This window comes from Heteronotia binoei, chromosome 1 (genome assembly GCF_032191835.1).
Source record: "Heteronotia binoei isolate CCM8104 ecotype False Entrance Well chromosome 1, APGP_CSIRO_Hbin_v1, whole genome shotgun sequence".
NCBI classification, from domain to species: domain Eukaryota; kingdom Metazoa; phylum Chordata; class Lepidosauria; order Squamata; family Gekkonidae; genus Heteronotia; species Heteronotia binoei.
Window position 1 is genome coordinate 244,329,573 of NC_083223.1, and position 27,959 is coordinate 244,357,531.

General features: G+C 44.0%; 1 protein-coding gene across 2 annotated transcripts in view; it reads right to left on the reverse strand.

The window, feature by feature from the left end:
• Window positions 1-261: 261 nt before the first annotated feature.
• The window catches only part of ELP3 (elongator acetyltransferase complex subunit 3), a 107,130-nt gene continuing 79,432 nt past the window's right edge, over window positions 262-27,959 (reverse strand). For both annotated transcript variants that reach the window (XM_060250401.1, XM_060250402.1), the window contains exons 13-15: window positions 20,943-21,170; window positions 16,393-16,474; window positions 262-1,121 (exon numbers count right to left, since the gene is read on the reverse strand). In XM_060250401.1, coding sequence (XP_060106384.1) covers window positions 1,045-1,121; window positions 16,393-16,474; window positions 20,943-21,170 — 387 coding nt within the window. In that variant the 3' untranslated portion in view covers window positions 262-1,044. The remainder of the gene's footprint in view (window positions 1,122-16,392; window positions 16,475-20,942; window positions 21,171-27,959) is intronic.

A 27,959-nucleotide genomic window follows, 5' to 3' on the forward strand; every position in this document is an offset into this window, starting at 1 on the left:
ATTTTCCTCCCCCCCACCCTTTAAAAAAAAGCTTTGGGCAGAGATTGTGGGAAAATACCTGTCAGTGCAACGCTCTGGTTAATAAAGATGTTTATAATTGGTGTTTACTTTGTCGGTTCCTGTTCAACATTGGAAAAAAAATCTGAAATAATTCTGCACTGAGATTTCAAGCAGATCCTTCCCGGCTTACAGGAGAACATGGCTAAGGTCTGGCAGTGGGATTCTGTTCTGCAGTTTCTTAACAAAAAAAAAGTACAAAACTCCAACACAATCCTTTATTACAGCATACTCTACAGTTTCCACACTGCAGAAAAAGCAGGTGTGTCAGGATTCCTCACAGTTTTGGGAATAGAAGCCTGGCAAGAAACCAAACAAAAACTCCTTGTTTTGGAGGGATGCTTGTCAGATATAAATAACTTCAAAAGATTATCTCCCCCCAACAAGCTCTCAATGGAAAAAACAGCTGACTAGCATAGATGCTAGCCCATCACAAGCTCTTAAATATCTTAATAGAAAAGTTCTAGCCCTTTTCAAGCGCCTTGCAGATAAAAGCAGGGTGTTATGCATCCACTCACCCACCCTTGTAAAAACCCTAAATGAAACAGGATTTATCCTTAAAAGTCAAAAACAAGTTGGTTGATGTAAAATGGAGATGTAACAGAACATCAACATGGCATTTTCAGACTGGGCGCCAAGTTGCTGTGGAGGGTGATCTCCGCTTCACTGATGGACACTGAATATCATGGGGCCTGCAATCAAAGTCAATATTGTTTTTTGTGGAGAATAATATGGAAAGGGTGGCAAAGGTCAAGTGGCCTCTGCCATGCTCAAGGCGAAGGTCAGGTCATTCAGGGGAGTCCCTGCAAAGATTCTGGGACTCTGATAGGGACCTCAGAAAGAACAGAGACCTTTGCAATCAGATGTTCTTGACTGGGGAAAAATAGTTGTGTCCCAACTGGGAAGATACTGTCACCTCCCAGCACTGCACCTGAGCAGGGTTAACTGTGCAAAGACAGGCTTTCAAAGTGTTTCTGGCTACATCCATCAGTCCAATCTTTTCACCATATAGGGTCCTTCCAGCTCATAGCCAATCTTCCGGTAATAATCCCTGGTGCCCACGCCTGCAAGCAAAAACCAAAAGGACAAATGGATCAGTGAACAGATTCCAAAACAAGATCAAGGCTAGCAAGAGATGCTCTGTACAAGAGAATCTAAATTGACTCCTTCTTCCAAAGTTTAAATTTATCTTCATTCACTGGGTCTTTCAGACTTTCTTATCTATTTGCCTCAAACAGCACATAGACCCTCTGGCTATCTCTACCAGAGAAGGTCCTTTCCCATCTCTCTTTCTTTGTCGACCAACTAACTGCCTGTCCTTGAGCCATACATTATTCCATTCCTTAAACTCTATGTGGCATGTTTTCACACTCAAACATCCACATCTCACAGCAGTTTCAGCGCTTTCCATAAGCGACCTTTTCTGCCACCAAAAACACCTCTGAACATTCCATAGTATTATAGCACCTCAAATGAAGGACAAAGGATAGATGTGGCAGCCAGTTATTCCCATTTTTTTTCCAGATGTGGAATTCATCAGGCTGAGAGTTTGTGACTTGGCCCCAAGGCTATCCAGTAAGTTCAGGCTGTGTAAACTTTGGGAGAATCTCGTCTTGACTCTTGAGCATGGAGAGTATACTTGAAAGTGTACTTTGCAGTCAATTTTAGAAGTCACAATAAGGACCTACTGTTAAGACCACATGAGCATACAAAGCGTGAACACTAGTTCCCCAATTCCGTGCTGTCTTCCAATGACAGTGGCTCTCTGAGGCCTCAAGCACAGTTATCTTGTCACCTGAGAGCCATTAAGTGGCAATAATGGGAGACTGAACTTTCTGGACATAAAGGCTGAGTTCTACCACTGAGCTAGGAGCTAATTAGTTTAGGGATGTGTAGGTTAAGAGAGTTTTGTATTTGCACAACAAACGAGGACCCTTTGGATTTTATTAAACCCCAGTTTAAGGCACCTCCTAAATTGCTGTCTTAAAGACACACTTGGAACTCCAGGCTTTAAATCATGGGGAGAGAGATGCAATACCTGGGGGACAGAAAAGCCACAGTTTCTTACTGTGAAAGGATATGTCCGGTTCAAGACCTGAACACAGCTTGACCTCAAGATACCAAAATGTGAAGAAAAAGTGACCCATCTGCAGACATTGTCACAACACACAGAAGAGCCCTGAAATTACCAGAGTGCTGACTGATCTCCAAATCATCCTTGACCTCCATTTTCATAAAGTACATGTCCTCTGTGGCCACAAATGAATTTTCTCATTGAGCAGGAAGAGTATTTGGAAGACAATTGTCCTTCATAAAAACACATTTCTCTCCCCCGCCCCCCCCCGCAAAGGCCCACCTTTGCTCCCTAATCAGATCCTGCGGAGCTCAAATCTTGGATGAACCCCACTCTGCAGAGGAACAGTGGCTCTTTGTTAGCACCCTACGGAGAGGCAGAGCTGTTACGGGGAAAACAACAGCTGCAGCCACCCCTGCTAGCCCAGCTCTAAATTCCAAACAGAATCCATTTTTAGCAGTTGCCCCTTCCTCACTTCGGAAGCACTTAAGACAGAAAGGCCTCCTCAGATGACGTTTAAAAAATAAATAAGCTTCCATGGACATGATCACATTTTTTATCCTGCCCTCCTCTTTTACGGAGCTTAGGGGAGCACATGGAGAGTTGCTCCATTTTATCCTGCTTAGATTAGCCTGAACGATGGCGACTGGCCCAAGAAACACTCAGTGACCATTGTGGCCAAATGGAGGCGTCTTTCATCACAGCCTTTATTTATCTATCTATCTATCTATCTATCTATCTATCTATCTATCTATCTATCTATCTATCTATCTATCTATCTATCTATCTATCTATCTATCTATCTATCTATCTATCTATCTATCTATCTGGGATTTATATCCCGCCCTTCCCACCGAGTGGCTCAGGGCGGCTTACAACATATGTAAAACTAACATAAAAATAAATTTCACTTTAAAATTAACATTTCATATTAAATAATTAAAATCCAACATTTGTTATAAATATACATATCGTTAAAAATCAGACAGCGGTCGTGAAGCTACACTCTATTCAAATTCAAATACTGATTCGGTATACCGTCTTCAGCATTCCGGTGTTCCATATTCAATATTCAGTAATCAGTATACAGGTATACTTGACTTATCAAGCAGCTAAGTACTGGGAAGCAGCTTGAATAGGGTTTCTGAGGAGCTGAAGATTCAGGTCCTGACCAGGCTCAGGCCTGCTTAGCTTCAACAAAGTAACAGCATCCTATGTCCTTAGTCCATTCTTTGGGTTCAGCAACGTCAAGAGCGAATGGGACTCGCAGTTCGGTGCAGCAGACTGTTAGCAAACTGACCCCAGGAAACAGGTGCAGCCACAATCAAGGTACCTATGTTGTTTCCCAGTGAACACAAGCCCTGGAAAGTTTAAAGTAAGTCTGCCTTGAGCCATATTAACACTGGGAACTGCTTTCATCATTTAAGGGCTTAAAGGTTTGTGGCTGATGGAATTCTGCTTTTCATAACGCTGAGATTTAGCTGTTATTTCTATCTGGCCTGATGAAAAGTTGAGTCCGTTAGAAGTTATAAGCACAGAAGCTTATAACTTGAAGAACAGCTTGCCAATTTTTACACGCCTTGCCAGAAGGAACAGGGAGTGGGGGTGAGAAGAAGAGGGCATCCTGTTCTCCTCAGTGATGGAACCTGTTTTCCCCATTTCCTTCAGGAATATGAAGTATGCCCGAAGAGAATGGAGAGCTTTTGCAAAGACAGAGTTCTTCACGTGCATAAAACCCCCACGCGTGTAATAGAATCACTGAACGGGTGCCTTCAACAGCTCAGGGTACAAAAGTGAGGTACAAGAACTGTTGCATTTTACTGTACTATTCCAGGGAGCGAGACAGTGGCTTAGACCCCATGGATTGGTTCTAGGGACAGAAGATCTCCTCTCCCCTAGAACAGCATTTTGGGGAGGGATTTTTGGCAGCAGGAGAGAAGAGGTGAGAAAGACACACTCCATGGACAGCCACCCTTCCATCCACGGAAATGCTACCTTGGATCCAAGCCAGTGACTTTCCCAAGGTTACCTGCTGAACTGGGTAGTTGACAGGCAATTACACCCACATACCAGTCCCACAGAGGATGATTCCTCTTGCACATCTGATTGCAGTACTGCTGTCATTTCCCTTTGTCTCATTGTACATTGAAAAATTATATAAGTTATGCTAAATTCAGTCTTACAACTGCTATACCAAATTAGAAAAAACGGTCAGTTTATTCAGGAGAATACCCATACCCAGGGCTTTTTTTGAGCACGAATGCACAGGAATACAGTTCCAGCTGGCTTGGTGTCAGAGGGTGTGGCCTAATATACCAATGAGTTCTTGCTGGGCTTTTCCTGCCAAAAGAAAAAAGCCCTGTGTGAAACAATGGTGCCATCGGGGTGTGTGGCCTTATATGCAAATGAGTTCCTGCTGGGCTTTTTCTACCAAAATCTCCAGGAGATCTGATAGCCCAGCCTAGCCTGAGCATGGAGGAGCTCAGAAGCTATGGCTAGCCATGATTACTACACAGATGCGAGACCACCAAGGAAGACTGGGGCTGCTATGCAGTGGAAGGCAATGGTCAACCACTTCTGCTCACCTCTTGCCTTCAAACCCACAGGTTTGGTGTGGCCAAGAGTCAGTTGCAAATTGATTGCATGCAATTATTATTATTTCCAGTATCTAACAAAACCATCACTGCAACAAATTATCAGTTTCCATTCTGATCCTGAGACAGGCCCTTAAATTAGTATCTCAGCTGTTGTAACTGCTTTGCTTAACCTTTCCAGCATCAAAGATAAAAGTAGCTGATCTCCTTTTCTTGCAAAATAAATGAAAGGTGTATATATAACAATGAATTCCAGCACTCAGCTTTTTAAGTAGGAGATGGCAAAAGCCCTTTTCCCACCCCCATGTCCACCGCCAATGTTTGGACATGTGTTTAGTTGGCTGTGCTCATTCAGTAATAAAGAACAGGCAGTCAGCAGATGCTCAGAGGCACTGTTCTTCAAGTATTAACACCACATATTCTAAAGCGCTACGCTGGAACGGAAAAGCTACCTGGGTTCAAATTAAGCCTACATTAGTTATTGGAAAGTTTTACAAGCACTAAAAACACTTAATTCATTTGATTTGATTTTTTTTTTAAAAAAAGCTCCTCTGCACAAGTTTTTTCTTTTCTGCGGAAAGCGTCTCCTGTCAAGAGGCTCAGTACAGCTGGGGATGAGGAGGAGCTGCAGTGTCATTAATGAAAAATCACCATCTCTCTAGGAGATCAATGAGATGTAATCACTCCATCTGGAGCCTCCGTGGAGGTTCTTAGACTATTTCTAAAGGCAAGAAGAGAAATATAATAGATACCTCAACTCTGTTTAGCTGTCCTTTAGTGTCAGTTTGATCGGCAGCAAATGCCAGGTGATATTATTTACCTCCATCCTGTCCATTCCTACACATTTAGCTTCTATTAAAGGGACAGATATGCCAATTTCTCCCTGGTTTGTTGGCAAACCTTAACTCTGTATTCTCCTCGCTTTGCTGGGAAGTGTAATAAGCTCTTCCGCTATTATATGCTTCCCCGTCGGCGTTTGATATTTCCGCCATAGATCTTGCTTGATGTACCCGCCAAAAAGGACAGCTTTTGTTGTGTTAAGCCGTTTTGCTTTAGAGTGTCTTCCAGTTTTGGTAACCCTGGTCCTACTGCATTGTTTATTGGAGGCCTCTGCTGTCTGAAATGATTGTCGTATTTTGCAATCTGCCTTGAGCCTGAGAAAGGGGTGCTGTAAGTGAAATTAGTAACTGTAATAATTACGGAATTTGTATGCTGCCTCTCCAGAGACCACCTGGAAAGACCACATCAGAGCAAAATCCTCAGCCCCCTTATGCATTTTGCCGGTCTGCAACCTGCTGAATCCCTAAAACTCAAGAATGTTTACAGAGAGCATCTGATTCTACAACCAGCCCCAAAGTGGAGAACCGAGCAATGACTCTACTCAGTATTGTGCACAATCACCACCAAATATTCCTAGGCTACACTCTTGGAAAAGAACTGGTGCTATATGAATCTGCGCTTAATACAAGGAAGCTGTGCCTTCTTCTAAAGGTGTGTGTGGGGGGTCTGCGCCAGGACTATCTTTTTTTAAAAGGGACAATTTTGAAGCTGAGAGTGGCTGTCCTTGCCAGAGGCTAATATTTAAACAAGCTGGCTAACAGAGGGCTAGTTGCCTTGGACGTCATCCGTTCCTAAAGCCCAGCCTTCCTTTCGCACCTCCTCAGCGGCAGTGCACACTCAGGCATGGCACGTTTCTGGCCTGTGTCCATGTTAATTTTCTACTTGACGGCACACAAATCGAAATCTGGTCTGGGGGAAAGCTGATCAGCCCTGCTACGTGGTAATTAATTCACGGCATAGGCCAGCGGCTCTTCAAGCTCCCCCTCCTTTTCCCAGTCAGATATCGCACAAACGGGGAAAAAAGTCAGGTATCTATAACCTCCATAAAAAAACCTCCAAAACAAAACAAAAAACCCTCTGCATACACGCTGAACTTTGAGTTCTTACAAAGCAGTGACTGCATTTTACAAGGTGGCTAAAAGGTGCATGAAGCATGCGGAAAGGGAGCACACCTGAGCTTACTATAAACGGTGGAGGGAGGGGACCTGCCAAGCTGAAGCAGGATGGCCATTTCTTTCCGTTTCCATAGGAGGACACGCTACAAGCTATGGTGTGTGTGTGTGTGAGAGAGAGACAAACAAGCTATGATAACAAGGAGACAAGGAAAAATGAAGCCCCCCTCCATGATGACAAAGCAGCCACAAATGCTACGAAGCCAGGATTAAAAGTCCTTTTAAATGAATGGAGAAAGGAAGGGGGGTTGGAATAAGCTCTCAGAGAAAATCCAGTTCAAAAGGTCCTGAAGAAAAACAGACTTTGAAAATCCAAGTCCTTGAGGGATGGAAAGAAGCTGGGCTACTTCACATATTATTACATTGTTTAGGTGTACATTCAAAATAAGTTAAAGGTATTGCTGAGGGTGGTTCAAGACAATTATAGACTGCTTTTTCCTTTTGAGTACATACTGTGTGGCAGACCTGGGCTAGTTTCTGGGAAATGCTGTGGTACACAGCTTCTTTATTTAGTTCCCCTCCTTTCCAAATTACTTTTCTTTCTCTGCCTATTTTCCTGCCGCTCGATGCATGCTAGGTATAAATACCTGAGACCAAGGCTTTTTTGGTAGAAAAGGCCCAGCAGGAACTCATTTGCATATTAGGCCACACCCCCTGATGTCACCATTGTTTCACATAGGGCTTTTCTGTAGAAAAAGCCCGCAGGAATTCATTTGCATATGACACCAAGCCAGTCTGAATCAATTTCTTTCCTTCCCTCCTTTTCTTTCTTTTTTTATTCATTTATGTATTTATTTTTCGTATTTATATCCTGCCCTCCCCGCCGGAGGAGGCTCAGGGCGGCTAACAACATTAAATATCAACAATGAAACATAAAGCAATAGAGCAATAAAACGATTACAATAATATCAGTTAAAACTAAACGATTTGCAATTTAAAATTATTAATACAATTTTAAACAACAGTTTTTGAGTGTGTGTGTTTGCAGGGCACACTCACAAATAACACCAAAAGTAAATTTTAAAGAACCCACCCAACCTCTCTTTCCCCACTGTTTAAACTGCATTTATCCCCTTTATTTGAAGGATGTCTTCCATCCATCAGCTGCAGCAATTCCACTGCCAGATAGATGACAGCTGTGCTACCGTTACGATTTCCTCTGGCTTAAAAATGGAGAGAGGAAACCGTGAGCATGCCACTGAGCAGTCATGGCCAAGAACAACAGAGGTGCCTTGCCATTCACCCAGAGACAATTGCTGTGTGCGCCAAGCAAATGTCTAGCTGCACTTCTGACCTGCTGGTTAGTTAGATGGCACCAACTAGTAGTAGCCATACCACAGAGCCAGAGGCAGGAAACAGCACAGGGAACCCAAGAAACACTTGAGGCAGCAATTTTGGTTTTTTACAGTCACCAATGAAGTAGCATGAGATCCAAAAGGGACAGCCACTGCTCTCTTCCAGCACTGCAGGCAGGCCTGGCGCTAGGAGTTCTGCCGCTGGAGGCAGACCCCTGTGCTGCGCCCCACCGTCATTTCCCGCATGCACAATGACATCACAAAGTGACGTCATTGTGCAAGGTGACCTGGCTCTTAGGAATTAGGCATTCTAGTGGCGCCCCGCCGCTTTTGGGATGAAAGTAGCTTTGTGGAAAGCTGTAGGTGGGCCACTTTCGTCTTGAAAGTGGTGGGGCATAGCTAAAATGCCATGCTCTTCAAACAGTGCAGTGTTTTAGCAGCACCTCGCTGCTTTCGGGTTGAAACTGCAATGGGGCACCGCTAAAACTCCGCACTCTACGGACGCTTCCAAGGAAGCCTCCGAAGAGTGTAAGGAAGTAAGGGGGCGCCTGGTGGTGCCACGCCCTAGGCAGGCGCCTACCCCACTGACTCCCACGTGCTAGCCCTGGTTGCAGGAAATGCTGCATTCATGTCTGCTCAAGACAGCAAAATGTTTCAGGGCAGCTTTGACACGTCACCTTGACAACTTCTGTGTGAACAGTATTGGAGGAATTGCTCCATGCACAAAATTGGAGGTACCACAGTCCTATACAAGCATTCCACCTGTAATTATCAGTTACTGGGATTATAAACTTGGAGCTTTGTTTCTGGTTTCTGCTCAGCATATCTGATTATTTGCTATAACCATATGGGGTTTGATGTGGAAAAATCCTGTGTTGCAGAAAAACAACCAGCTGCCCCTCTTTCTATCTCCACAAGGCATGGCATGAAATGCTGGAGGAACACACAGGTTTCTCCCCACAGTGACTTCAAAGACTGCAATTAGTTTCCTGTTTTAATTTTTTCTCTTAGGACAGCTCTGGTGGTGCAAAGTGCCATCAAGTAGCAGCTGACTTATACTGACATTATAGAGTTTTCAAGACAAGAGACAAACAGAGGTGGTTTGCCATTGCCTGCCTCTGTGGAGCAACCCTGGACTTCCTTGGTCAGTTTGGTGTCATTCAGGGGTGGCCAAACTTTCTTAACGTAAGAGCCACATGGAATAAATGTCAGATGTTTGAGAGCCACAAGATATGAACATCAGATGTTTGAGAGATACAAGGAAGGAAGGCAAACAGATGGCGGGGAGGGAGAGGTGGAAAGAAAGCAACTTTAATTTTAAATGCATTCTCCCAGCTACCAGCTGGTTTGGCTTGGAGATGTGATTTAGAGACAAATTTCTGCAAGCTGGCTGATGAGGCGGTGGGGGCCTCCAGATCCACACAATATGTGTGAAAGACACACAGTTTGGCCACCCCTGGTGTAGTTAAGAGTGTGGAGTTTAGTCTGGAAGAACTGGGTTTGATTCCCCACTCCTCTACCTACAGCTGCTGGTGAGAACTTGGGTCAGTCACAAGTTCTCTCAGAAGCAGTTTGTCAGAGCTCTCTCAGCCCCACCTACCTCACAGGGTGTCTGCTGTGAGGAGGGGAAGGGAAGGAGATTGTAAGCCACTCTGAGACTTCAAGTGAAGGGAAGTATGAATCCAATCTCCTCCTCTCATCCAGGTACTGGATCACAAAATAAATAAATCACAAAATAAATAAATACTGGCCCTGCTAAGTTTCTGAGATCTGATGAGATTGGGCTAGCCAAGGCCATCCAGGTCACCTGCTTTAACTTTCTCAGGGTTGGGGAGGAACCCCACACAGTCCAAACCAAATGCATGCCTGCAAACCCAATTCGGGAAAGGCTAAATATTTTCTAGATTTTTGATGGAAAAGAAAAGAGAAATTATACACATATACACCCCAACATTAGAAACATTAGACAAAGACAGGAATTTGGGTCAAACCTCCTCTGTGCTCTGAACAACAGGGCTGATGCCTTGGGAGTCTCACATGCAGACCCCAGCATGCTGATATGCTATTCACATTGGAGGAGCAGAAAATTATCTCAAATGAGCATCAACTTCATGATAAACAAGTGGTTGAATTTATGCTTGGCTTGCTGAGAGTGCCAGAGAGCAGGAGGGGAGGGGAGAGGAGGGCCTCATCCCTCTTCTGTTGCTATGGGCTGGCAGCCCACCTCTGGCTGCCAACATCACATCTTCTGAGCAGGAACAATAGAGGCCTGATTTTCTAAACGAGTAAGGTTAAGTATGGCTGCACAGAGCACCTCCGGCATAAAACTGAACGCAGCTTTTTTTTAAAAAACCCAACCATTTAAGGAGGCAACCCAAACGCATCTCCAGGCAGTCTGGTTGCCTTCCTTCCTTTCCTTCCCCTCTTCCTTTAGCCATCTGGCATGTACCACCTGCTTCTTCTAGTGGCTGAAGATTCCTAAGATCTCCACTAGAATGTCTTGTTTTATGTTCTGCATGCAGGGAAAGCATTCTTTGTTATGACCGAAACCCCACCAATCTAGTCTCTCCTTTACTGCTCCCGACTAGCTGGCATTCAGAGATGACTGCCTCTGAGCATGCAAGTTCCATCTGGCCAAAATGACTAACTGCTATTGACAGACCTGATTTCCAAGAATTTATCTAATTTATTTTAGCAAACAGCCAGCATGATACCCTGTGACAGTGAATTCTACAAATTAGTTATGTACTGTGTGAACAAGTATTTTCTTTTGTCTGTCCTGAATCTACTGCCAATCAACTTTATGAGGTGGCCTCAAACTCTAGTATTATGGAAGAGGAATTCTGGGGGATTATCTGCCTAGCATGCTTAAAAGTCCCAGGTTCAATCCCCAGCATCTCAGAAGGAATGAAGTAGTAAGAAAGATCGCACTTCTGAGATTCTAGTGAGCCATGGTCAGTTAGAGAAGACAATGCAGACCATGACAGACCAATGGTCATAACTAAAAAAAACTCTTCCTAAATGCCATGCAGAATTTTATAAGCTTCTATTATGTCTCCACTTAGTCATCGGTCTGCTAAACGCAGCCTAGATGATTGGAGCACCTTCCTTATGAAGAAAGGGTGAAGAGTCTGGGACTTTTCAATTTAAAAAACAGATGATTAAGGGGGTACATGATAGAGGTTTATAAAATTATGCATAGGTTGGGCACAGTTGACAAAGAAATTTTTCTCCATCTCCTAAAATACTAGAACTTGAGACCATCCATTAAAGCTGATGGGCACTAGATTCAGGATGGACAAAAGGAAATACACATTTACACAGAGAGTGATTAAAATGTGGAATTCGCTGCCAGAGGATGTAGTGACAGCCACAGGAATAAACAGCTTTAAAAGGGGATTGGATAGATTCGTGGAGGATAGGTCTACAAGTAGCTACTAACGATAGCAACTGAGGGGAACCTCCACATTCAGAGGCACTAAACCTCTGAATCCCAGAGCCAGGAAGCAACTTTGGTGGGGGGGAGGGGAGGCCTCAGTTTCTATGCCCTGTTGTTGGCCCTCCAGAGGAACTTGCTGGCCAATGTGTGAGACAGGTGCTGGACTAGATGGACCACTGGTCTGATCCAGCAGGGGTTTTTTTAATATCCTTAACTAAAAGCATCAAATACTTTAGATTGTCCTCCCAGGGCTTCAATCCCTCGGTCATCTCAGGTTACCATTTCTGCATCTTTCCCAATGTAACACTGAGGTAAAGACAATAAATGTGGAGTATAAATAAATAGTGCCTCTCCCCTCTTGCACAATTGATGATGTTCAGACTTTCACTCCAGTGCCTCCCCAACCCTCAACCAGATGGTTTCATGCATTATCCAAGCTGTCTGAGTATCCTGGTACATACCACAGTAGAAACATAAATAGTAGTCAACATAAAGCAAGATAAAAACTCTTCTCCTATTAATTTTTACAGATTTGCTTACTATTGCCAAAAAAAAGCCCCCCAGGAAAAAACCCATAACACCCCATTACATCAGATTGCCGTCACAGAGAGGCGGAGCCACAACAACCCTAGACTTCAGCTGAGATTAGATTCCATAAGGCCCAATCTCTGAGGTATGCATTACAAATGTTTTGGGGAACTGGTTCCCATTTCCTGTCAAAGTAGGTGGCCTCCCCAAAAGGTGGGTTAAGGAATTTTTGTATTTAAACCTGAACGAATTTTGTATTTGAACCTGACCACCAACTAAATTGACTAATTTGTTGGCGAAGTTCAGGTGAGGTAGCTCAACTAAGATTACAGGATTCCATGAACCAAGATGGAATTCAGGTTTGCAGTGCATGGTCAACTCTGGAATGGACCATGTTAACTTCACATTTCCTCTTGTTGGAGCTCCTGCTTCCTCTCTTCCAGTCTGGCTCTATTGGATGAACAACTTCATCCTTCTTCCAGAATTCTTGTCAGTGCCTCACAAAATACCCCATCCACTGTTTTACAAATGGTTATCTGTGATGTCCTTTTAAAACAAGAGGCTCTTCTTCAGGCTGAAGTTGCCTGGAAACCATCGAATCCTGTGCAGTTAGCATGCCATCTCAGAAGCTGACAGACTCATTACTATGTCTCATTATCAGCTCACTCATGGCATTGTTTCTATGGTTGGCACTACAGGTATGAAATTCCCTCCCTGCTGGAGTTTGACTGGTTCCTACTCTTGTGAAATCTTGGACAGCAGGGGAAGAGAGCACTTCTGTTCTCCCAAACCTTTGGCAATAATTATGGCTTTGGAGTGTGTGTTGGATTGTTCTAAAGCAGGAACTTGGTTTTATCTGCCGCTGCTGTTTTGATTTATTATTGCTGGTGTGAACAGTCTGCTGCTGAATTGTTTTTGCTGTTAGAGATACTGCTTTTTGGGGGGAGAGGGTATACTGATGTTTCATGATTAGCATTGCTGATTTTATACATTCAGGGTTCTGATGTTTCTGCAAACTGCCTTGAAAACTTAGGCAACATAGAAATACTTTAAATAAACAATATACAAAATATGAAGGGAAACAGGAAAGGAGACAAATCCTTTGAAAGTAGAGCAAGAGAGATAAGTGCCATAAATAGCCATTTCTGCAAGCTTGGAGATTGTGCTTTTCAGATTCTTTTTTTCCTAGAAAAAAGACAAACATTTTCAGGTATTGCTACATGGTATTATGTTTTAGAGAGAAACTGAGCTAGAGAATCCCTGCTAATGATTCTAATTTATTTAGTCTGGCCCCACCCTTCCCTCTCCTCTCTTGGGGGCTAGGATAAATCTGGCTTAATTAAGGCAACATTTGGAATGGGTACTGAATTTGTTTTATTGTTTTTAACTTATTTTAACTTGATTGTCTCTCTTAGATGTTGTATACTGCCCTGAGCCTCAAGTGTGGATGAGGGCAGTCTAAAAATCAAATTTATAAATAAATAAAAGAATATAGTTTTAGAAACAAATAAGGGGGGGAACCAGCACCTCTCTGCCTCTTCCAAAAAGGTATACAGACACAACACACACCCCCAACATCCAATCACTGCAGAGTATAATGATGCTATGGACATTGGTGTGGCTGGAATGATTCCCTGCTACGAGAGACAGAGAGGATGCGTGTTCCTTCTAATGTACAGCTAAGTCAAGCCAGCAACCCAGCTTTTCCTCCATAATGCCAGCCCACGCATTTCAAGCTGGTTCAAGATGTGCACTTAAGCTTCCTTTAAGTGCCTCCTTTTCTCTGCTGCTTTCATGGTACAAATGAGCAACAATTACTCGAAATAACCACCATCCTGAAGCAAAAGGAAAAGAGGAGGGGGAAAGAAAGACTTGCCTGGGAAAGTTCAGGATGAAGGTTTCCTAACTTTCCCAAGGCTGGCTGCATAAAAACCCACAAAGTAATGGTCAATTAAAACAAATGTTGTCTCAAAAGTCTTTCAGTAGCAGCAAAGGCCCAAATGAAAAATGGTTTCAGTCCAACACCTGAATACAGAATAAAAAGTTACTTAGGTGCACTTCTCTAGGGGACCTATTCCATAGGATGGAGGGTGCTAATGAGAAGACCCTGCTCCTAGCAACTGCCTGCTTGAGCGCTCAAAGTATACTGAGTCATAATGACTCGGTAGTAACAAACAATCTTAAAAGACTTTTTAAAGGTTACATTGCAGACAGCATGCCCAAATCTGCTGCCCAAAGCCACTGACTTACACTTCCTCCTGATTAATATTATAGCATCAGTGAGAGCAATGATTCCCCAATGTGGTATCCATGGATGCTGTGCTGCCAGTTGATCTGTCAACTAGTATCCACTTGCTTCTTCTTTTAAGCATCTTGCCTCCAAAGCAAAGAATCAGTCCTGGCTTTCTTCCACTTTTATTAGAGTCAGAGGTGCTGTCCTCTCTAGGCTCCATCCCCAAACCTTCAGGAGTTTCCCAACCTGGATCCGATAAACCTACCCCTCCCCCATCCCCTGCCAAGGGGGAACCTGGCAACCCTATCCCAGGAGGTTATCACTTTTGGGTCTGCATGGAGTGCCCATCCGGAATAGCTTTTGCTATCATACATAGGAGGATGCTTGGCTTAGAAACTCTTGATGTTTTTTAATGGTCTCCAGGGGAGTCATTTTGTGGCTGGCCCTGCCTCCTCCCATAGCAGCCATTTTGTAGTTGGGTCCATTATCCTTTTTCAAAATTCCAAAATTGCCCTTTAGGCTCAACAAGTTCCGGGACCCTTATGATACAGAAGCAGTTTTTGCTGTTTCCAAAGCAGTCTCTTGGCTTAACGTTCCAACGTGGTGGTGGTGAGGAGGAAATTAACTCCTCCTGTTAGAGAGCTTGTGAAAATTCTGCTGTAGATGCTACTCTTCTGAAAATTAACCACACAAGATTAATTTTCTCTGCTGCAAAACTCAACTCTAGCTACATTTTTATTTAAGATTAAAAACCTAAAGAGGAAGCTGAGCTTTGTTAGATTGTATTTCCTAGGGAACAGCTTGAAAGCACCTGTTTTTTGCAGGTTTATTTAAAATAGCCTCTTCTTTTACAGTCTTAAATCCTCTCTTTGAATTCTGATGACTTGAAAGACAGAGGAACACAATCCTGACTGCATTTCAGGCTCATTCTATATGGAACAGAAGAAACACGCCACACAAAGTATCCACTCAACACAGCCTACATCTCTGCTGCAGCATGCCCATTCTGTAGGGAACAGAATCCCCCCATTCACTTAGATACATCCCTAAATTGATGATATTAGCATGAGAATGAATCAGTCTTTCGCACAGAGAAGAGCTATCCAATGTATTTAGAGGGTCTTAAACCGGTAACATCAGCAATGAGATGAGCTCTTTTACAACCACCTCCTCTTACATCGTGCCTTTTGGCAGAGGGAATGGGATTTTCCCCAAGTAACTTCTTTAAAAAATGGACTGGATGGAAGATTGCTCTCTGTAGCCACTGGACATGGCTATGGGAATTCAAACACAGAGATGAAAGTGTGTCCTCTAGATGAGGAGTGTCTGAAATTTCTCCAAACAATTGTTCTTCATTGGAAAAGTAGGTTTTTACACCCTGCTTTTCTCTGCCCTAGAGCCCCATGGCGCAGAGTGTTAAAGCTGCAGTACTACAGTCCTAAGTTCTGCTCACGACCTGAGTTTGATCCCCGGTGGAAGCTGGGTTTTCAGGTAGCAGTTTTTGCTGTTTGAGGTTGACTCGGCCTTCCATCCTTCCGAGGTCAGTAAAATGAGTACCCAGTTTGCTGGGGGGGAAACATAGATGACCGGGGAAGGCAATGGCAAACCACCCCGTAAAAAAGCTTCCGTGAAAACGTTGTGAAAACATTGTCACCCCAGAGTCGGAAACGACTGGTGCTTGCACAGGGGACCTTTCCTTTCTCTACCCTAAGGAGTCTCAGAGCAATTTACAATCACCTTTCCCTCCTTTTCCCCACAACAGACACCTTGTGAGGTAGGTGGCACTGAGAGAGTTCAGAGAGAAGTCTCAGATTTAAGCACAGTTTATTTCAACCCTAACAGCATTCTGAGACCATGGCCCAATTTGGGAGGGAACATTTATTTTGTTTTTTATAACTTGTAGACTCATCCCCACCACTAAACATTATGAGGTACTCCAAAATTAATTTGACCTGTTCATTTGTGCTGCTGACTGCTTGCTTTGGGGTAGGAAACTGTCTTTGAAAAGGACTAGAAATCTTTGCCCTGAAGGACTTCTTCTCTCTTTATTTCTGGTGTCTGCACTTCTCCAACACTCAGCTGACTCATCCCTTTCTCTTGCTTGACTCCGCCCCAATAGATCAGCAGATTATATCTGGAAAGCAAATTCGTCAGTTATACCTGAAATAACAGCAATCTTCCACGACCCGTGCTCTTCTCTGGCTATTCTTTCAGCCTCCTCCATAAGCAACATCCCAAATCCCTGCAGAAGAGAAAAAATAATACAAAGGAAACTAAGTGAATATGGAGAGTTGTAATTTAGGGATTAGTAGGCAGAACCTTTTTATATGCTGGTGGGTGGGCAGGGGAGAGAAAAACTACTGCAGAAGGAGTAGAGGAACAGATTGAATGCTTGTGGGGGGGGGACCCCCAAGCATCGCCGCGCAAGTGCATAAAACGCTCAGAGCCCTTTCCTATTCTCTGACTAGCAACAACTATTTAGAGATGAGAGCTGTGCAAATCCACTCCAAAGCCAAAAAGGACTGCATCCAAAGTGCTGTAAAAATCACTCTTATTCCTAAAGCACAGCCATTAGAATAAAAAGGCTGAACCCAAATGTGCGTGCTTCTGCAGCTCCCAGCATTTTTTCACACCTAATTAGCAGGCACATGGGGAAGCTGTCTGGGATCAAGACTGTAGTTCCAGGGGAGACTTTAAAGCCCTACCTTCCTACTCCACTCCCAACATGCTGTTTTCCTGCCCTGAAAGGTGCCGAGAGAGCCTGTTGCAAGGAAGGGAATCCGGGATCAAGGCCACCATCTTTTTAATTTCAAGGCTGAACTTCTTGCAAGTATCCAGGACATGGCCAGAGGCACAATATGAGCGGCAAAGGTCAAGGGGCTCCTGATCCTTGGCTTGCAGCTCATCACCACTAAATGAATCAGCCTACTGGCTAGAGAACCAGCCTTCTGGACAGAGAAACCATCTAGGATGGGATCTGTGCTTTTGCTTTAGAAAAACTATCCAAACGGTAATTTATTTGTTTCAGTTTTTCTTAGGAATAGCCAGGATACAGCCCTGAATAGCCCAGGCTAGTCCAATCTTGTCAGATCTCGGAAGCTAAGCAGGGTCAACCCTGGCTAGTATTTGAATGGAAGACCTCCAAGAAACACCAGGGTCATGATGAGGAGACAGGCAATGGCAAACCACCTCTGAAATGCCTCTTGCCTTGAAAACGCCAAGGGGTGGCCATACATCAGCTGTGACTTGATGGCACTTTGGAGCACCATGTTTTCAATGTGCATTGGATCACCATTGGGGGGGAAAGCAGGATAATAATTGCCTAACTAAACTAATACTTGCCTTACTGGGGAAATCTATTTGCAGGTGTAGGTTTCCCCAGTAGGACAAATACTGGAGCCTTGAGACATTTCCTACAGGATGAGAAGACCATTAATACCCCCTCTCCTAGAGCCAGTCTGAGGGTCCCTTCACACATACTAAATAATGCAGTTTCAATCCACTTCAGTGACCATTTGCAAGTAGATTTTGCCATTTCACACAGTAAAATCCAGTTGCAAAGGGCACTAAAAGTGGATTGAAAGTGTGTTAAATATTTAGTTTGTGTGAAAGTGCCCTGAATATGAATTGAGTCCCTGCAAGACTGATAATTAAGTCGGGGGGGGGGGGGGGAGAGAATGCCAGGAGCAGTTGCAGAAATGTGCATGTCTGGTCTGAGTCAATAACTCCTCTTTCTGTTCATTTCCCAGATATACATTGTGCAAGTGGTAAGAAAATCTTCTAAGAGGCTATTTAATATCTTTTTATCCCCCCATTCTTCTAACAGAAAATGCAAGGAAGCATTATAGAGGATTCCCAGGAGGTCTCCCATCCAGGCACCAACCAGACCCAAATCTACTTAACTTCTGCAGTGCTCCCCTGCACTGGACCTTGCCCTTGCTCTTGGTGCATACCCCAGTGTGAACATGGTGATTAGCTACAATGACTTCATATGGCACTGTCTCTGACAACATGAAAAAAGTTAGCGAAGGGGGCAACGCTGGCCTGGAAGGATGCTCTTTTAGGGTAAAACTACACTGACCTATAGACCTACGTGTTCATTGGCTGAAGTGGAGTGGAGGTGGGTGCAGGGAAATTCCGAGTGCAGTGATGTCACAGCACAAACTCGGCTACCTACACATGAGCAGAGGCAAAGGGAGCCACCCAGCTGGGAATAAAACAGTGTTAATTTTTTTTGGAGAGAGGGTTGGGGGAGGAGGAAGCACAAACTGCTGCTCCTCTATTTCAAGCTCCAACTGAATTAGAAATGCCGGTAAGGTAGCCGGGTTCTTCTGCTCCACTGCTAATACAAGGCAACAAAATTCCATCCATGACAGTTCACTACATTTACCGAGCAGAGTGTTGCTCACTGCACAGTGCTTTTATTTATTTATTTTAAACCAAGCCAAGTCTTGCAAATGGTCCAACACGCATCCAGATGGGAACTTGCTGCCTCCTGATTCGGCTCGCTTTACGAAGATTAGGACGCGGCAAAGTGCTGCCTGGGGCTTTCATAGGACCAGCTGAGCATGCCAAAATCCTCTCAAAGTGTCAGCTCCCAAACAAAGGCCATTAACTGTGTCATCCTAAGCAGAGGTATACCTTTCTATGTCCACTAAAGCCATTTGGCTTAGAAGGGTACAAACTCTGATTAGGATGGTAGTATAAGTCTCCTGACTACAACTGAAACAAATTACTCTTTCTACTGGTTGCTTATATTATAGTAGCAAGGTGGTCTGGTTAGGAAGGAAGGGTTTTTGGGAAGGGACTGTCACCCAGTCCTAAACAGCAGCCTTCTAGCTATAGGGTAATGCAGCATTATTCTCACAATGTAACTATGCTGGCTGACCACTGCTTTCTTAAACTAACCACCCTATGATGCTTTATCAATGAGACATGCAGGCTAGGAGGATTGGGTTCTTGAATGATGTGCAAATTGCTTAAAAGATAACAATTTGAGTCCAGGAGTGCCTTAAAAACAAACACAATTTCCAGGATGCAAGCTTTCATGAGTCACAACTCCTTTCCTCAAATACCCAACAAAGTATCTGATGAAAGTATCTTTGACTTTTGAAAGCTTGCAACCTGGAAATCTTGTTGGTCTTTAAGGACTCAAATCCTGCTCTTCTACTGCAAACCAATCACTACCCACCTGCAAAGAGTTTACAGAAAGGGACACCCCACATTCCAAGCTAAGGACAGAAGTATAAATGGGAAGAAAATAATTCTGGAGTTTGAAAGAGACCACTCTGGAAAAGAGACAAGGCTGTGAGTTGTCCAAAACAATGAAGTGCACGGGGTTGCATCTTCCTCTGGGGTCTGGAGATGGGGTACTGGATCTGCTTTAATAAAGGGATGCCTCTTTGTGCCTATCTGTATGCTTGTAACTAAAGCAAATATTAGCAAAACATCCTAAATCTTCTGAGTTCTCTCATCCAAACAAACCTAAGCCCAGCAGCCCTTCTGCTGGAACTTCTCACCACTTGGGGAAACAGGGAGTACATAACAACATCATGTTCTGAGATTTGGCAAGTGGGGGGGAGCGCAGCAATGTATTCAATTCTGGGATAGTCTCAGATGCCCTAGTAAACATTTTTTCAGCCTGTATTTGTGCGTCATACATCCAAGTCTCTGTTTTCAATCTATTTCAATTTGTTAGCGCTGGCTCCATTCAATTGATTTTCCTCCCCTTTTGCCTTTCACGTGCGTCAGCCACTTTCCCCGGCTTTTAAAATTTCACTTCTAGGAGGTAAGCATTCATATTCTGTTGCTCTTTTCCCCCCACCTTCCCCCCTTATTTACCACTGCTGCCTCATTGCCTAGGGTCATTACTATAAAACCTAAGCTGCATTCTAATGCAGAGAGAGCCAGCTTTGAAGAAAGGGTTTTTTTCCCCCTGTTTTGTTTTAAATGACAGCAGTGAATCTCACTGAACCCATCAGTCCTGAATAAATGAAAAAGTGTTTCAGGTATAAAGCAGACAATGGTAATTTCTTTATCCCCTCCCCAAAGCCCAAAGACAGCCCAAAATGAGGATCTTGTTTATATCTGACATGCTTATTTTTATCCCAGCAGCAACAGCAGGGAGATGTGTACAACTCCCCTTGTAGATTATTGAGATGAGGCATGTGAAGTGCTCTGAATGCTTGAAATGCATTATATTAAAAAACAAAAGACAGCTAACCACCTGAATGACTTAACACATCTATATGGACGACAGCTTGCACAGCAGATATATGTTATGGATGCTATGAGTCCATGCGCTTCATCAGGTCTAATCTTGTCACAAAAAGGACTGGTTCTCACCTGAGAGGTCAGTTGGGTATCTGGGGCTGTAGCAGCTCATGTGAAGGAGCCCAAATGATGAAACTCGCCTCCCTTTCTCAAGAAATATATCAGCCCTAGCCCAAAAGGCCCAGGCTAGCTTGATCTTGTCGTATCTCGGAAGGTAAGCAAGGTCAGCCCTGGTTAGTGCTTGAAAGGGAGACCACCAAGGAAGTTCAGGGTTGCTATGCAAAGGCAGACAATGGCAAACCATCCCTGTCCCTCTCTTGACTTGAAAATCCTGTGGAGTCATTATTAGTTGGTTGCAATTTGATGGAACTTTCCACTCCACCCCCCCGAGGAATATATTGTTTTAAATATACATATTTTGACGTAGCCATGGATACCTGATGCTGGAATTTGGAGGGATCTCGACTGCTTACAGGAACCACACTTCCATACACATGAAGCTCTCTGACAATAGAAACACCTCCCCTCAGTTCTGGTCTGAACGTCTCTTCGGAACACTTCCGCAAGCGCAGGAGGCCAATGAGGATGTCCTGCTCTGGATCCTCATAGGACAAGAACGTTTCCCAACCCCCATTGGCCGTGTAGTCTCTCCGAATCAGTTCAACCTGTTCAAATGGACAAAAGGCCGAGACAAAAATAATCAGATAGCAGCAGCGGCAATAAAAAATAATGGTTTGACAACCTTAAGAGACCGGAGTGGATTTCACAGGAATGCTGGTGCTTGTTTATATGAGGGGAAGGGTGAGAAATGGTTTCACAAAGCCCATTCGATTGCAGACAGGTTTTTAGCAACATCAGATAAGAGCCGAAGGCATGATTATTGCATTTTTCACACAAGCCAAAACTGGTGCAGAACTTTAATGAGATTGCACACTTTCTACAAATCTTAGCACTTCTAACCTGTGAGAAGGAACATATTGAATACTCAGTTCAGAACCACTGATGATACATAAGTAGAAGAGGAGATGGGGATTAGTCCCACCCACACTACAGGCTGGAATGATCCGGATTGCAAGCACTACTGCATGCCATACTCAGCATGTCTGAGGAGGCCTCATGACTCCTCCTTTCTCAAAATGTTGCAGAGGATTGTGGGAGCTGAGGTTTACACATGTAGCCCTGAGTAATACATGGGAACAGGAGGTCCGTGTACAGTCCTGATGCTCCTGTGTGGTAAAACTGAGCTGGCTCTCAAGTTCAGTCTCATTATTCATATAGTACCTTATACTGAACTTTGTAACACTGAGATTAGCACCATCACCCTTTTCAGTATGTTTCTGAAGCTGTGGCTGCAGCTATTGATACTGCTTAATTTTGGGATTTTCAACATGGTTGAATGTGTGGGTGCTTTTGAAATTCTGAGAAGTGGTGTGAGCATCATAACAAAATGGCTGCCTTTGGACACTTGGCCAAGAACAAAATGTCCACCAAAGGGAGATGGGTTCAGGCCCATAGCTAGAAAAGGCTGGGGGAGGCAGACAAGGCACTGAAGAAGGCAGTTACTGGGGAGGATGCGGTGTGCCTGCCGGAGCCATCCAACTGAGGATGGCTTCTAGCTGGGCAGGCGGTGCCTTCCCTGGACTGAATCTGTGCCCTGCCCTGGCCACACTGCCGAAGGAAGTGCAGCATGCCTGCCCAGCTGCTGCCACAGCTCCTCCCACTGCTGATATTGGTGGCCGCACTGAGTTCCTGTACCTAGTCCCTGGCTCGGTGCTCATTCTCCCTCACAGCTCCCACGTTGCTCATTATTCCCTCAAAGCACTCTGGCATTCCCAGCCCATCTGTAGATCTCTGCATCAGGGCCTTGTTTGGTTCCGCCCCTGCCTGGCAATCCTGATCCTGGGCTGTGTCTCTCCTGGGGTCAGGGGTGGGTGGGGGTGTAGCAGATTTGAGAGGGGGAATGGCCCCTCCTGCCTCTGCCTAGCTATGGGCCTGGATGAGTCCAATCAACAAAAACATTAAGAGGCCCTAAGCTAAGTTTCTTCCTGTGAGAGAGGCACCTATTTTTGAATGGATACTCGCAGCAGACACAACAGCAGTGCCTCCTAGGGAAACACCTCTTCCTCCAGTGAACTGAGAGGAAGGATTTGGTCTTTACTTGGGGGATGAGAAAGTTCAAGGAGGAAGCATGCAGGTGCCAGGAAAACCCTCTGGTAGAAGCCATGATGTCCACGGGTACCATACCAGGGATCACAGATTTGACGTTCTATCAGTGACTCATCTCAAATAACACTGAGGACTATTTTAGACATCGGTGCCACTCTGGGCTTGTAATTACTGCATCTGATAGGTAGGTGACAGACTTCAGCCGACTTGCAACATCCATATTTTGAGACCAAAGCATACTTTTAAAAATACAACCAAGCACTCAATTCATTCTAACAGGATGGTAAATAGGGTTTTGCCCCCACAACGCCTGTGTTTAGTTTTAAACGGAGGAGAGAAAACAGGGATTAATTGATGGAGGGAAACAACACAAAGATTTAAAGGCTAAACTCCTGAGGAAATCTTAGGCAATATTGCAATATTCTGGGGAGACTTTCTTGTAAAATTATCTGGTTGGCATGGGTCAGGTGTGGAATATCCTGTGGGGTGGCAGAGGCTGGACTCTTCTTTCTCCAAGAGATCTGAGATCTTTCAGCTGACTTCCAGAGGTATCTTGGGAATACCAAGTCACCGAGATTGTTTCCAAATCCACGGCCTATCTCCACTTCCCCAATTCTGTAGGTGTACCACTTCAGGTACTGGGTTCAAAAGTCAATGTGAAGACATGACCTACATCTAGGACTCACATCAGCATCACAGTAACTGGGTCTGTACTCTTTACATGCCTTAAATGCCTTTCTACAGGTTGAGAGATGGCAGTGGGAAAGCTATAGGGAAATGAATTATCTCACAGTCACAGGGCAGATGGCTCTGGAGTCTGGATGGAGGTTTCATTGGCTGACACCTCATGCTAAGAGTCCTACAAGAGGAGGGTGAGACAAGAGATTATAAATTCTCAGGACATGAAGCAGCAGCTGTCTTGTTCTTATCTCTTGGGTTCTTCTGTACTCAAGTCGGGAAGGAATAAGTCTTAACCCAGAGAATACACATGAAGCTACTTTATATTGTAGAAAAGAGGAAGAGTCCAGTAGCACCTTAAAACTAATATAATTTGTGGCTGCCGATGAGGTTTCATGAGTATCTAAAGAAGTGAGCAGTGACTCACAAAACCTCATCCCCTGCCACAAATTTTGTTAGTCTTTAAGGTGCTTCTGGATTCTTGCTCTTTTCTACTGCTACAGATAGGCTAACACAGCTACCCATCTTGATCTGCCTTATCATCTGTCCATTGGTTCCCCAGATGGAACCAAGCTGCTGGCGCTTAAAATCAAAAAGGTGGCAGAGCAGTTTTTAAACTAAATCTTGGGGGAAAGCCGACAGGAGATGAAATGTCTCTGATTCGGGAGGACTCATCTCAAAGAGATGAAGGGTTAGCTGTTACTTTTCTATCGGGTAGTGAATCAGAGTTGTCTACTGAGATGGTGACAAACAGTATGGACTGTCTGCCAAAGTCTCGAGGCAGCAGGAAGAAGGTTGTGGGTCTAACTTGTCTGGGAAATTATAGATGTTTGTATACAAATGCTAGAAGTGTTCAAAGTAAAATTGGTGAGTTGGAATGTTTAGTGTTGGGGGAAAACATAGACATTGTGGGAACTTCAGAAACTTGGTGGAATGAGGAGATTCAGTGGGACACGGTGATCCCTGGATATAAGTTATATCGGAAGGATATGGAGGGAAGGGTTGGAGGTGGGGTAGCTCTGTATGTCCGAGAGAGTATACAGTCCAGTAAGACAGAGGTCAGAGAATTAGATTCCCTTCTAGAAATGCTTTGGGTCGAAATAGAGGGCCCAAAAGGAAATTTAACTATGGGAGTTTGTTATCGCCCACCAAATCAAAAGATAGAGGATGATTATAACATGATGGAAGGATTAAAGATAGTGGCTAAACGTAAAAACTGTGTCGTAATAGGTGATTTTAACTACCTGCAGATTGATTGGGTCAATATGTGTTCAGGTCGATCGAAAGAGATTGAGTTACTAGATGCTCTCAATGACTGTGCTATGGAGCAGATGATCACAGAACCTACCAGGGGTGGGGTGATCCTGGATTTGGTCCTAAGTAATGCCCAAGATTTGGTGAGAGATGTAAAAGTGATTGCACCACTTGGGAGCAGTGATCATAACGTTATTGATTTCACCATTTGTATAAATATGGAGTTGCCTCAAAAGACCAGCACAACCACGTTTAACTTTAAAAGGGGTAAATTCTCTGAGATGAGGAGGCATGTGAAGAGGCAACTGAAAGGAAAGGTAAATACAGTCAAAACCCTTGGGGAAGCTTGGAGGCTATTTAAAACTACAATCCTAGAAGCTCAGATAAAATATATACAAGTTATGAAAGGCACAAACAGGTATAAGAAAAGGCCTGCAAGGTTAACAAACAAAGTAATGGAAGCTGTAAAAGGTAAGAAGGACTCCTGTAAGCAGTGGAAAGCTAGTCCAAGTGAGATTAATAAAAGGGAACACAGACTGTGGCAAATCAAATGCAAGATTGTGATCAGGCAGGCAAAAACGGACTATGAGGGGCATATTGCAAAAAACATAAAGACCAACAATAAAAACTTCTTCAAATATATTAGAAGCAGGAAAACAGCCAGGGAGGCAGTAGGACCCTTGGATGACTAAGGGGTCAAAGGATTACTGAAGGAGGATAGGGAAATGGCTGAGAAGCTGAATGCATTTTTGCCTCAGTCTTCACTGTGGAAGATGAGAAGTGTTTGCCCACTCCAGAACCTCTAATTTTGAAAGGGGTGTTGAAAGACCTGAGTCAAATTGAGGTGACAAGAGAGGAGGTTCTACAACTGATTGACGAATTAAAAACTAATAAGTCACCAGGTCTGGATGACATACATCCAAGAGCTCTGAAAGAACTCAAAGTTGAACTTGTGGATCTCCTGACAAAAATATGTAATCTTTCATTGAAATCTGCCTCCATTCCTGAGGAATGAAGGTAGCAAATGTCACCCCCATCTTTAAAAAGGATTCCAGAGGAGATCCGGGAAATTACAGGCCTGTCAGTCTGATTCCAATACCGGGAAAGTTGGTAGAAACCATTATCAAGGACAGAATGAGTAGGCACATTGATGAACACAAGTTATTGAGGAATATTCAGCATGAGTTCTGTAAGGGAAGATCTTGCCTCACTAACCTGTTACAGTTCTTTGAGGGGGTGAACAAACATGTGGACAAAGGGGATCCAATAGATGTTGTTTACCTTGACTTCCAGAAAGCTTTTGATAAAATTCCTCATCAAAGGCTCCTTAGTAAGCTCGAGTGTCATGGAGTAAAAGGACAGGTCCTCTTGTGGATCAAAAACTGGCTAATTAATAGGAAGCAGAGAGTGAGTATAAATGGGCAGTCTTCATAGTGGAGGACAGTAAGCAGTGGGGTGCCACAGGGCTCAGTACTGGGTCTCATGCTCTTTAACTTGTTCATTAATGATCTGGAGTTGGGAGTAAGCAGTGAAGTGGCCAAGTTTGCAGATGACACTAAATTGATCAGGGTGGTGAGAACCAGAGAGGATTGTGAGGCACTCCAAAGGGATCTGTTGAGGCTGGGTGAGTGGGCGTCAACGTGGCAGATGAAGTTCAATGTGGCCAAGTGCAAAGTAATGCACATTGGGGCCAAGAATCCCAGCTACAAATACAAGTTGATGAGGTGTGAACTGGCAGAGACAGACCAAGAGAGAGATCTTGGGTCGTGGTAGATAACTCACTGAAAATGTCAAGGCAGTGTGCGATTGCAATAAAAAAGGCCAACACCATGCTGGGAATTATTAGGAAGGGAATTGAAAACAAATCAGCCAGTATCATAATGCCCCTGTATAAATCGATGGTGTGGTCCCATTTCGAATACTGTGTGCAATTCTGGTCACCGCACCTCAAAAAGGATATTATAGCATTGGAAAAAGTGTAGAAAAGGGCAACGAGAATGATTAAAGATTTGGAACACTTTCCGTATGAAGAAAGGTTAAAACACTTAGGGCTCTTTAGCTTGGAGAAACGTCGACTGCGGGGTGACATGATAGAGGTTTACAAGATTATGCATGGGATGGAGAAAGTAGAGAAAGAAGTACTTTTCTCCCTTTCTCACAATACAAGAACTCATGGGCATTCAATGAACTTGCTGAACAGTCAGGTTAAAATGGACAAAAGGAAGTACTTCTTCACCCAAAGGGTGATTAACATGCGGAATTCACTGCCACAGCAGGTGGTGGCGGCTACAAGCACAGCCAGCTTTAAGAGGGGATTGGCTAAAAATATGGAGCAGAGGTCCATCAGTGGCTATTAGCCACAGTGTGTGTGTATATATATATATATATATATATATATATATATATATATGTGTGTGTGTGTGTGTGTGTGTGTGTGTGTGTGTGTGTATACACACACACACATATTGGCCACTGTGTGACACAGAGTATTGGACTGGATGGGCCATTAGCCTGATTCAACATGGCTTCTCTTATGTTCTTAAGTCAGTATTGTCTACTCAAACTGGCAGCAGCTCTCCAGAATCCCAGGCAGAGATCATTCACGTCACCTTCTACCAAGTCATTTAACTGAAGTTGCCAGGGGTTGAATGTGGGACCTTCTGCATGCCTAGCAGATGCTCTACAAATGAGTCACAGCCTCTTCCCTGAGACATTCAGGGACTCCATCTTGATCTCCTGTCAAGGGACAATGAGAGAAGTCCTAGTTCTGCTGAAACTTCAAGAATTATTGGCCTGCCCCAGCAACAATGTTGCTACAAGAAGTATAGACAGGGCTTTTTTTTGTAGAAAAAGCCAGCACAAACTCATTTGCATATTAGGTCACACCTCATAGAATCATAGACTCATAGAGTTGGAAGGGACCTCGAGGGTCATCTAGTCCAACCCCCTGCACAATGCAGGAAACTCACAAACACCTCCCCCTAAATTCACAGGATCTTCACTGCTGTCAGATGGCCATCTAGCCTCTGTTTAAAAACCTTCAAGTTTAAAAACCTCCTAATGCCACCATTTTTTCACAAAGGGCGTTTCATATGCATATTAAGCCACACCCCCTGTCACCAAGCTAGCCAAAACTGCGTTCCTGCTCAGAAGCCCTGAGTATAGGACTTAGCATTTATAAGACTGTGCATTCGCACTGGTCTTTTTATCCTTGTTCTGTGGCCCACCATTTTCCCCAGTTGATTGTGTTTACCCAGAGAGGGACCCAAAGGAAGGGGGGGGGCAGCAGTGATAGCTCTCAACCCTCCGGTATACAAGTGAAAGTGCTAGTCCCCAGGGGATCAAGGCAAGGAGAA